Raw genomic sequence first — 10,051 nt, 5'->3', positions numbered from 1 at the left:
CGTCAAACATAGTATTTGACTAATAAAACTACAAATTCTTAAAGTAAACAAGTTGTAGCACATTTGTACATGCAGTACATGAAATAAACAAGCTGTTGAAGCATTCGGTAGACGATTTATAAAATACAAAGATATATATAGAATTGTCCGTTCGTACTGAACATTTTAGCATTTAAAATGTAAAAAGAGCGCTCTGTTTTGGATTGGGCGAAAATCTGGAACCATTTTGAAACATGTTGCAGTCCGGGCACATTTACGAGAAACTCCAGATAAAAAAGGGAACCATCGCTGTCATTTAAATAGCGTCAAGCTATGTTTTTCCGCTGCGTTCGGTGGTGAAGATCTTCCAGCATGTATGCTTCTGGAACAGAGAGTTTGATCAAGCAAGCGAGGTACAATTTTAAAAAAATACAACTTAATAAGCTAGTCAGTTTGTAAGTAACATTTCCTTTGATTGTGAGGTGAGTGGATGACGAGCTGGCTTGCTGGTCAGCTATCCGCGATCATTACGTTAGTTAGATAGATATTGAACTTTTGAGTCACCTGAATATACTGCTGTTTCTCGGTGTTCAATACTGTTGTTTCAATGTTGTGTCTACTTTTTTGTCTATTTGTTCAGAGAAATTCAAGAGGAAGAGCTACTGAAGTTCTATGGCCGCATATCTAAACTTCTCCATCTCAAAGACTATGGAAATGAGACGGTTGATTCTTTGCAGAGGCTTCATTTAATAGTGTCAGCAACGAAGTATGGACGGACGTAAGTTTCCTGTCAGCTGCTTATTTTACGTCACGTTTTTACTGTTAGTTGTGTCAACTGTCAGTGTCACAAAGGCCTACAACTCTAATCTGTCTAGTGGACATGCAAAGACACACACACCAACACTTGGTCGTTTCTGCAAAATATACTATCGTTACGCAGGATTCCGTCAGATCTTCACAAGAAGCTTCAGGCGTTGCTGTGCTCCCCAAGCACCCCTGAGCAGCTCCAGGTTTTGTGTTCCTGTACGCTAAGGGAGAGCCTGCCCATCTGTATCAGCAGCCTGTCGACAGAGGACATCCAAGACAGCCGGACCATCAGCTATGTGGCAGCTGTCATTCTTGCACAGGTAGCCTAATACCGACAGATAGCAACTAGTAATGTAATAGTAACAGATTTCCCCCATATTGGAGTTATTAAAAACCATTTATTATTATGTTATTTCAATGAAAGATTGAGGTTTTTTGGGTGCATTTGAAATTAGTTTTTAATCAACATTATACTAACAAACATTTAGAATGAGCACCAATACAGCTTTCATATGCTTAATTAAACTCTGGTGTATCATAAGTAGAAAATATGTGGACTAGAAGAATAATGATGTGTATGGAAATAGCTTTATTTATGGGTGTGTAGTAGGGTATCTTAGAGGGTTGAGTATCTGAGGATGTTTGGTATGTATTTGAGAATAAAGAATATGTGAAGATTGGTAACAATGGTATTTTAGGGATATATTTATGAATATTTCAAATGCATTGCGCAGAATCTATATTTTAAGTTGTAAAAAGCTATTTGAAAAAATTCAAATAGCTTTTTACAACTTAAAATATAGATAATTTTTGTGGTATTTTATTAGAAAATATTCCAATGCACAGAAAATTGCATGTTGAAATGAACGTACTTAAATGCTCATGTATTTCACCAAGGTCAGCTCAGAAGGAACCACTGTATCCTAAGCCCATTCTTTTCTGATACCCATTTCTCAGGCGGGACACAAAAATGACCTCAGCCCCCTCAGTAACCAGCTCCTGAAGAGCCTGGAGTGCCGGCAGCCGGAGAGCCAGATATCCAGACACGTGCTTCCTATTCTCTCCAAAGTCATCAGCTTCTCTCCTGAAAGTCTGACTGAAGGTGAGCACCATGTTCTGCTCTGCTTTACATTTATTTAGGTGTGTAGGTTCAAGCTCAGGGTTTTCCTTCTCCTTGTACCCAGATTTCTCCTGAAAATTGATGGTAATACGTATACTCCACTACCTACTACCTAGTGCATACCACTTAGCACCTACTACTTAGTACATTCAACATTATTATTATCAGTTACTCATGAGAAACACAGTACAAAAAGAAACTAACTTTAAATTACCACATTCTTTTCAGATGGTAAGATGAACAAACACGGCTAAGTCACCAGAAATAATTTGGGAAACATTGGGGTAGCATTGTATCGGAATGGAGCTTGTTTAATTTGTGTGAGCTAAGATAACCAACGTTGCTTAATGTAACTGGGCCTCATTGCTGTTTCTTGTATGTGGTTAACTCAGTTAAACTGATTATTTTGTTGACATTTTGGGATAAACTCAGGATTTTCACAAAGCAAGTTCACAATTTAGCCAGACTGGTTACCAGGGCAACAGAGTCTTAATCCCAAACCTACAAAACTGAAGGCTTATGCTTAAATTAAAACCCAAAGAATTTGTTTCCCCCACTTCTGCCCACTACTTAGTACATAATACCTAGCGTACACTGACTGTATGTACTACGTAGTACACACTAGTTAGTATGTTTCCAGATATAATGAGAACTGTTTTGAACACAGATCACATCAACCTGGTCAACAGGAAGCTGGTGGATTGGCTGCGGTATGCCAGTGTCCAGCAGGGGGCGTCCATGTCCGCTGGAGGGTTTTTCACAGGACCCAGATCTCGACAGGTAGAGTTACATGGGCGATACCTAATCAGTTTCTCCCTTTGCTGTTGAGCTAAAACAGCTATCACCAGAATGTCTCCAGATTCAACAGTCCAGACCAGGAAGGAAGTTTGTCTTTCTAGTGGTGACTGGTCTCAATCACTCCCATGGCCTTGAGTGTTCGTGGTGCTCTTCCTCTAGTGCCTTGGCTCTCTAGTGTCACACGCTCTCTCCATGGTATTTTTCTGGTCCTCCCACCAGCCTGCTCCTCTGACGGAGGTGGACGGGGCAGTTGCCGGAGACTTCTTCACCGTGCTGTGTGTGGGGCAGAGCTACACGGAGGACCAGTGGATGAACATGTACGCCTTCTCTATGATCAGGAAGTGGCTGCTGACCTACGACACGGAGGGAACAGGCAACGCGGACTCAGGTTAGAATGATTAAAGCCTGAGGAAAAGTTGCACAGACCCCAAAAATCAACAAAATCCTAGTTAGACGGACATGATTGACCAAGTGTAGTTTATGTAGCCAGATTTAATCTGATGCAGTTCACTTTGCCATTAATTTTACATTTGCATAACAAAGTTTTAAGCAGTAGTTAGGCCTGCTTAAACATTGGACCATTGGAGTGGTGTGCACATTAGTACAGAAAGTAACACCCTTAATTTTATCATTTAAATATAAGAACACAAGTATATTCTTGGCAGAGTCCAGTCAAGGCCTATCATAGGGCAGTCTTTCATGCGTTATTTTTTGCTAAAATTCTCTCTGATTAGCATTTTTGAAATTTGGTTTCATTATGTCCATATCCGTGAGACATGTTCCTAAAACAGACTGTAACTGAAGGCTGGGATTTTGACTTTTACCAGCTCAACTTAAGAGAGCGCAGTTCATGCATTCGCAGTCGCAAGGTAAGCTGCAAGTCGAAACGCAAACCCTAAAAACCAATCTACCGTACGCCTTGCCACTTGCCACGCCTCGCACTCGAATCCGCCGGGTTTGACTGCCCTGATCACTGTTCAAATGAATGCCTAACAGCAAGTGATCTCATTTTCTGTGTTCTAATTCAGTTCAACCTCTGATTGGACAGTTCTGCACGCCTTAATCTGTGTTTGACATGCTTAATTTTTTCGAGACTTGCCTGCTTGCTTTTTTATCTGTTTAAAATAAAACCAATTAGAAATTTTCTGCAAAATTCAGAAAAAAATGACGAGGTTGTCGTATTTTAGCTATGCAAATGATCAGCTCAAATGTTCTTTCAAAACTATAATTTCAAAGCAAACGGTGTCATGTGATACAGTATGACCGGTGTCTGTTGCAGCTTATGTGTGTCGGTTGGTGATAAAGACCTTAGCGGTGTGTGGCACATGCCATGCTTTTAATTATTTAGCTGCTTCATACGTTAGCCATTCATATTTTCATTTTTGAATCTGCTGTTGTACAGTAATGGTGGTCTAATGCATTAACTGTCGCCAATGCTAATTGTTGATTTGATCGGCTGGTTTGCATAGCTGCCAGTTACGAAAGTGTCCGTTGTGGTGTGTGTGCGGTACGACGGTGTCATCGCGCTCGCCATGACGTCACTGATGATACCCTCTTTGAGAGCCTCTCTGTGCCGAGCGTCAGTAACGCGACAGTATCGGTGCAGATGACAGGTCGGAGGTGGACGGGTCGGTGATGTCCATGGTTTCGGCCACGTCGTCGTCCAGTCGCCTGCTCCCGCCCAAAGAGCGCCTGAGGGAGAAGGCCTTCGAGTACTGCCACCGGATCATCGAGCAGAGCGACCGCAGTGAGCACCCCCCCCTCCCTCTCGCCAAGCGGGTGCCTGTGTGTGCTTGCGTCTGTGTGTCAGGACCGCTTGCACCACGACTGTCCGTCAGTAAGAGAAGTAGGCGTGGCCATATTTGTCCGTGCGGTTAGTGTGAGTGTGCCTGCAGTTGAATAATTGTATATTATGTGTATACTACTGTGTCATGTAAGCACAGTAGGTATGGCTGAGTGCATCTATACATGTTTGTGTGTTGCTGTGTATGTATGTGTTACAGTCTCTGTGTGTATGGCGGTAAATATGTTGGGTTTGTGTGTCCGTGCTGAGGTGTTGTACTGTTAGTCCTTACATGTGTGTCTCTCTAACTGAAATGGTTTGTCCTGTGTGCGCGCACAGATCAGAAACTGCATATCACACTGACGGGCAGGGGGAGATGGACAGGTGATATAACTCATTCTGTTTCGCTCCTTACAGAGGCCCTGAAGAAGGCAGATACGGAGCTGCAGAAAGCTGTACGTACAACAGTCACCGCACGAGAGCCGCAGTTCGACATCCTGTAGCAAGCTGTTCGGTCTGACCTTTCTAAATGACTTCACTGAACCAACCCACTATCAAATCATTCCAAGTATTATAACCACTGAAAACCATGTGATTCGCTATTCGCATAGTTTCGTTGTGCTAGCGTTTTAGCGTACATTACATCAGATTCTGTTACATTACAGCCATTTAGCAGATGAAAAAAAAACGAAGCACATAATGAGGGCAGCAGTTCTACAGAAAATGATCATTTGCACACAGCCAGAATAGGGCCAGGGTATAGCAGTTGCAGTAAGAAGCGCTTGCACTAGTATATCCATAAGGCAGGGGTCAACTCTCGTCTGTACTGTGCCACAAGATTTGTTTGACAAAATTAACCCATTTACTCTCAAGACACCAGGTGGATGGGAGTTATCCCATGTAATAAACAGCTTTAATTGATTAATAAATTGGGGAGTAACAATGATAAATGGGCAAGCCCCTCAGCCCAGCATGTCCAGGATTGAGGATCCCTGTGGTAAAGCTTAGTTGCAGAAATAGTGCTTCCCACCCCCCAGTGTGACGGTCCAGTGGTCAGGGAGGGGAGAGCGGCGATTGACAGCCGTCCCGCTGACCCGAGCTTGTTTGCTTAGTGCCTTGTGGAGGCGGTGACGGTCATGGACATCATCTGCAAGGAGGACCCGTCCTTCGTGTACCGGGCGTTCCCCTGCGTCAAGGCCCTGTACGGCCGCCTGAGCGGGGACCTGGCCTTCGCCCGCGCCGTGCTCCCCATCGCGCAGTTCTACCTCAACCACAGTGAGCGCCGCGCCTCGCACGCTGCCACCTCCTGTAGGAGGGGAACTGCATTGGTATTTGCACACGGCCAGGGGCTTGGGTCAGCTCCATTTTGGTTCAGGATATCAGTTGAATTTCACTAACTTACTTGAATGCCCGTAGAACATTGTGGGTGTTTTTCAGTTTCCTGAATTGACTGGACTGAAGTGGAACTCACCCCACATATACTCTGCACATTGCAGCGGTGTTTTAGAGTACTGCTTCCCACACTTTCTGAAGACCTCCTATAAGAGCCGCCCTGTAACTGAGGGTCCCCACTGCCCCACTGTAGTTTAGACTGCAGTAGTAACTAGGTGGTCAGTTCCTGCATTTTTTCCATCTTCTCTGTTTCCTTACCCTAGGAGGCTCTGGTTGGAAACAGTATTTCCCAGTATTTTGTGATAATTTATAATATTCATTAGGAGGTGAGGCTAATGATAGAACATCCATTGCCACTATTATGGTCACAAAATAACTTTCATTGTTAAGAATGCAGATCCGACCACCTGGTTAGTATGTTAAATCAGTGGAGTTATCCTCAGTGGTCAGTTGGAGAGTTATGACACGTATGAATAAACACAAAAACCTTGCTCTCCACACAAAGTCATGTTAGTGAGCATGCGATACTCCATACCATTAAGTCACTGATGACACGTGAGAGCTCCGCCCACTTTGGGCTTGCCAAAACCCCCACGCCGGGTGTTTTAACGGGGGGCGGGTTCGGCGTCGGCGCTCCGCAGGCGAGACGGCGGCGGTGGACTCTGAGGCGGTGTTCCGGCAGCTCCTCTCGCAGTTCCCCGGAGAGCTCTTCAACGAGCCCCTGCTGGCCTTCGAGTTCACCCAGTTCTGCCGCGCCAACGTGGGCGTGCTGCAGGAGGGCGTGGCCCTCTACCGGCAGAGCTTCCCCAACCTGTTCAAGGTGAGCTCGGCGCTGTGGAACACCCGTCCCAGGCCGCCGCTGATTTAGCTCAACTTGATTATGGACTCCGCTTTCGTAGGCTGAGAGTACCGATTGGCTGGTACACTGTGTGCGCTTGTCATCAACACTGACTGTTGTAGACAACATGGCAAATTTCACTCTTCTAGATTTTTCCTCCAGACAAAAAGAAAAACTTTAAAAACTTTAATACGTTCAGTTAAAAGCTTGTCTTCCACTTTTTGTAATTTGCTGGCTATAAAATATTTCATTTCAGGGGTTTTATTTTACGAGTTTAAATATTTAAGTTCAGGGGTTTTGTCATTTTCTGTGGGGTCGGGTGCTGATGACACCATGAACCTCTAGAAGCAGAAATATTTTAAAGCAGTGTTTCAACCCAGTGTTTCAATACCCTGGTCCTGGGGACCCACTGCCCTGCATGTTTTAGAGGTTTCCCTGCTCCAACATGCCTGATTCAAATGAATGGATCATTATCAGGCTTCTGCAGAGCTTGATGACGACCCATTCATTTGAATCAGGTGTGTTGGAGCAGGGAAACCTCTAAAACATGCAGGGCAGTGGGTCCCCAGGACCAGGGTTGAAAAACACTGTTTTAAAGAGATGCTGCTGCATTTGAGTCCTGTTTTGTTTGCAAAGTTAATTTCCTGCACCTAAAAATATTTGGCTTTGGTAGATGGATGAATATGCTGTTTTCTTGGAAAGATATTGTTTCCTCTGCTGTTTATAGTTGACTCAACCAACACGTTCACATAACTTAGACTCACAAAACTGACAGTAACCCCTCCCCCTCTGGCAGTACCTGGCCTGGAACAGCCCGGCCCTGATCTCAGAGTATATGGAGCTCCTGCCCTCCCTGCTGTGTCCTGAGACGGCCATCGAGGTCCTGCACACCCTGCTGGACCTGCCATGCCTGGCTGCAGCCCTGGACCTCCAGCTCAGGTGAACTATCCTAGTGCCCCAGGTCAATTTAACTTAGAATATTCCAGAATATTCTACGACAGTTATGTTTGATGTTTATGTATGGCATTCAAGCTCCCTAATTTTTATTACCGGTGATACAGATATCTTCAAGAATGAACTGGAAAAAAACATCAAATGATATACTTACTGCTCTGAACTTGTATATGTGGGGAAATATCAAGGCAAATGTGCCAGTGTCCCTATCTGCGTAATGGCATGTTGTTAAACGGCTTGCGCTGTCGATTGGAAAGCGAGCGGTGCCTGAGAGAAGGCAGGCTGTATTCTTCGTGGGGATCGCGCTGCCGGTGACCGTAGGTCGCCGGACAGAGTATTGCCAGCGGCTGAGTTTTTGCTCTGTGCAGGTCGGCTTCTCTCCTGGCCCCTGACAGGACCCTGTGGGACCAGGGGCCCAAGGTGGCCAGCTCTCTGGAGGCCTTCCGGCAGCCCTTCTACAGGGGCATGTTCCTGTACATACTGCGCCCGGAGGCCGGGACAGGAGACACCATCGACAGGTAACCGCCATTCCGACTCCTCACGGCACGTCGGCTGGCTCCTACCTCGGAATGAGTCTCTACAGCCGGGATTCAGTCACCGTTCATCTTTGATTCTGTTTCGGGATCTTGTTTTGAGTGCAGTGGGAGATTAAATGTGTGGAAGGGGAATTGACCGTGAATTACATTTTCTAGTTATATTTCAAGCAGATATTGAATACAATGCATGGTCAGGGCTGCCCGTTCATTTTAAGATGCCTAAGCTATAATTGCAATTGACGTGAATCTTTGGGAAAATAGAGCAGCGGCCTTTAAAGGTAGCGTTTGACTCGCAGGTTGGGCGTGCTCCACGAGGTCCTGGCGGACATGGCGGACAGCCCGCGCGCCGTGCAGTGCGCCCAGACCGTCCCCGTACTCCTGCACCTCTTCTTCAACACCGTCGTCCAGGTAACCGCTTAAACGCACACGTGCACAGGCGTAAACTGAAAGAATGTCCTGCTGCAGGGCCGTTGTTTGACCTGCATTTCACACACTGCTGAAACTAATGAGCACACGTGAAGTAGGCTTAATCTATTATCCATTTGTAGGAGTTCTTCTGGGCTCTTTCAGTAAGCCTTTACAGTATAACGGGCCAAGACTCATACAAGGCTCATACAAGTCTTGTACGAGTCTCATACGGTACAATTGACTCGTTAGCATAACGTATGTGCAGAATTACTCAGACTCGCTTTCACGGAAGTCTCCTGTTCAGTTTGCAGACAAGAAGCTCATTAACCAGCTGGTACTCATCCTGTTGGAGAGGAGCGGTCTGCTCTTTAACGTTCGCAACTACAAGGCCGAGGTGCAGAGGTGGGTGAGCGAGGCAGAGGGGAGAGAGAAGAGCCTTAAATGTCTTAAATTAAAAAATTGTCTCAAAGGGGAAAAAATCTCATCTTAGGTCATTAGATAAGGTGTTTATGTGATTGTCTTCCATGCAGAGTGTTCAGCTCCCACTTGCTGGTCTTGTGCAAGCTCCACCCATCTCTCATAGTGGAACAGTCCAGGGAGCTGCTAGACTTCACTTGCACCACTGCCAACATATACAGCAAAGAGGACCTCTACATTCACATGGTGAGAGAGGGGGTGTCCTCACAGAGGGGTTATTAATATTGGTCTGGTTTCCTTTCAACACTTGCCGTTAATTTAAATTAGCAAATTCTTCACAGTCAGTTAAGCAATCATTAAAATAATAAATTTAAGCAAAACAAACTTGCACTCATTTAGTTCTGAACAAATGTCAATTGAATCCAGTGTAATTTTTCTCAATTATATTCTGCTTCCTTTTAAAATGATTTATTATGTGTTATGACGATGACTAGAAATGACTGTCTAAAATTTATACTGGCGATAAACTTAGTAGAAAAATAGATATGGTGGTTTAATGGTGATTAAAAGTACATAACTGGAGATTTGACATTTCCCTTAAAAATTGTAAGAACAATCAAAACTTTCACATGATTTTTCACGTTGTTACAGTGATTATAAAAGCACTATTAAGTCTAACCACCTGGTCATGCATGGTCTTAAGTAGATGAACAGTGCAAAAAGATTTTCTTCGTCTGTCGGATGTGGTGTCTGTTTGATGCGCGTGTTCATGTGCGTCCAGGTGTGGGTGATTGGGGAGTACCTCTCGGTTTCCCATGATGCTCGCTGCACGGTGGAGCAGATCACCTCGTTCTTCGAGACCTTGGAGGCGGTGCTGTTTGAGATCACGCAGGTGCGCCAGCTGGCCAGCCCCCCCCGCTACTCGCCGCGGGTCATCACCGTGCTCATGACCACGCTGGCCAAGCTGGCGTCCCGCAGCCAGGACCTCATCCCCAGGTACGGCTGACTTCTGGGTGTTC

General features: G+C 45.2%; 1 protein-coding gene across 2 annotated transcripts in view; it reads left to right on the top strand.

Moving 5' to 3' along the window:
• Window positions 1-229: 229 nt before the first annotated feature.
• ap5z1 (adaptor related protein complex 5 subunit zeta 1) overlaps window positions 230-10,051 on the top strand; it is an 11,658-nt gene continuing 1,836 nt past the window's right edge. Inside the window, exons 1-17 of one of the 2 annotated variants that reach the window (XM_035397994.1) lie at window positions 230-392; window positions 620-757; window positions 920-1,106; window positions 1,744-1,888; window positions 2,574-2,686; window positions 2,924-3,092; window positions 3,532-3,573; window positions 4,311-4,451; window positions 4,905-4,942; window positions 5,600-5,762; window positions 6,521-6,699; window positions 7,514-7,656; window positions 8,040-8,189; window positions 8,504-8,615; window positions 8,920-9,017; window positions 9,146-9,278; window positions 9,814-10,028. In XM_035397994.1, coding sequence (XP_035253885.1) covers window positions 352-392; window positions 620-757; window positions 920-1,106; window positions 1,744-1,888; window positions 2,574-2,686; window positions 2,924-3,092; window positions 3,532-3,573; window positions 4,311-4,451; window positions 4,905-4,942; window positions 5,600-5,762; window positions 6,521-6,699; window positions 7,514-7,656; window positions 8,040-8,189; window positions 8,504-8,615; window positions 8,920-9,017; window positions 9,146-9,278; window positions 9,814-10,028 — 2,207 coding nt within the window. In that variant the 5' untranslated portion in view covers window positions 230-351. The remainder of the gene's footprint in view (window positions 393-619; window positions 758-919; window positions 1,107-1,743; window positions 1,889-2,573; window positions 2,687-2,923; window positions 3,093-3,531; window positions 3,574-4,310; window positions 4,452-4,904; window positions 4,943-5,599; window positions 5,763-6,520; window positions 6,700-7,513; window positions 7,657-8,039; window positions 8,190-8,503; window positions 8,616-8,919; window positions 9,018-9,145; window positions 9,279-9,813; window positions 10,029-10,051) is intronic. The other variant, XM_035397995.1, reaches the window with a different exon arrangement.

Source organism: Anguilla anguilla, chromosome 17, assembly GCF_013347855.1.
Source record: "Anguilla anguilla isolate fAngAng1 chromosome 17, fAngAng1.pri, whole genome shotgun sequence".
In the NCBI taxonomy this organism is placed as follows: domain Eukaryota; kingdom Metazoa; phylum Chordata; class Actinopteri; order Anguilliformes; family Anguillidae; genus Anguilla; species Anguilla anguilla.
Note: the sequence above shows the minus strand (reverse complement) of the source record. Positions and strands in the feature narration are given on the sequence as shown.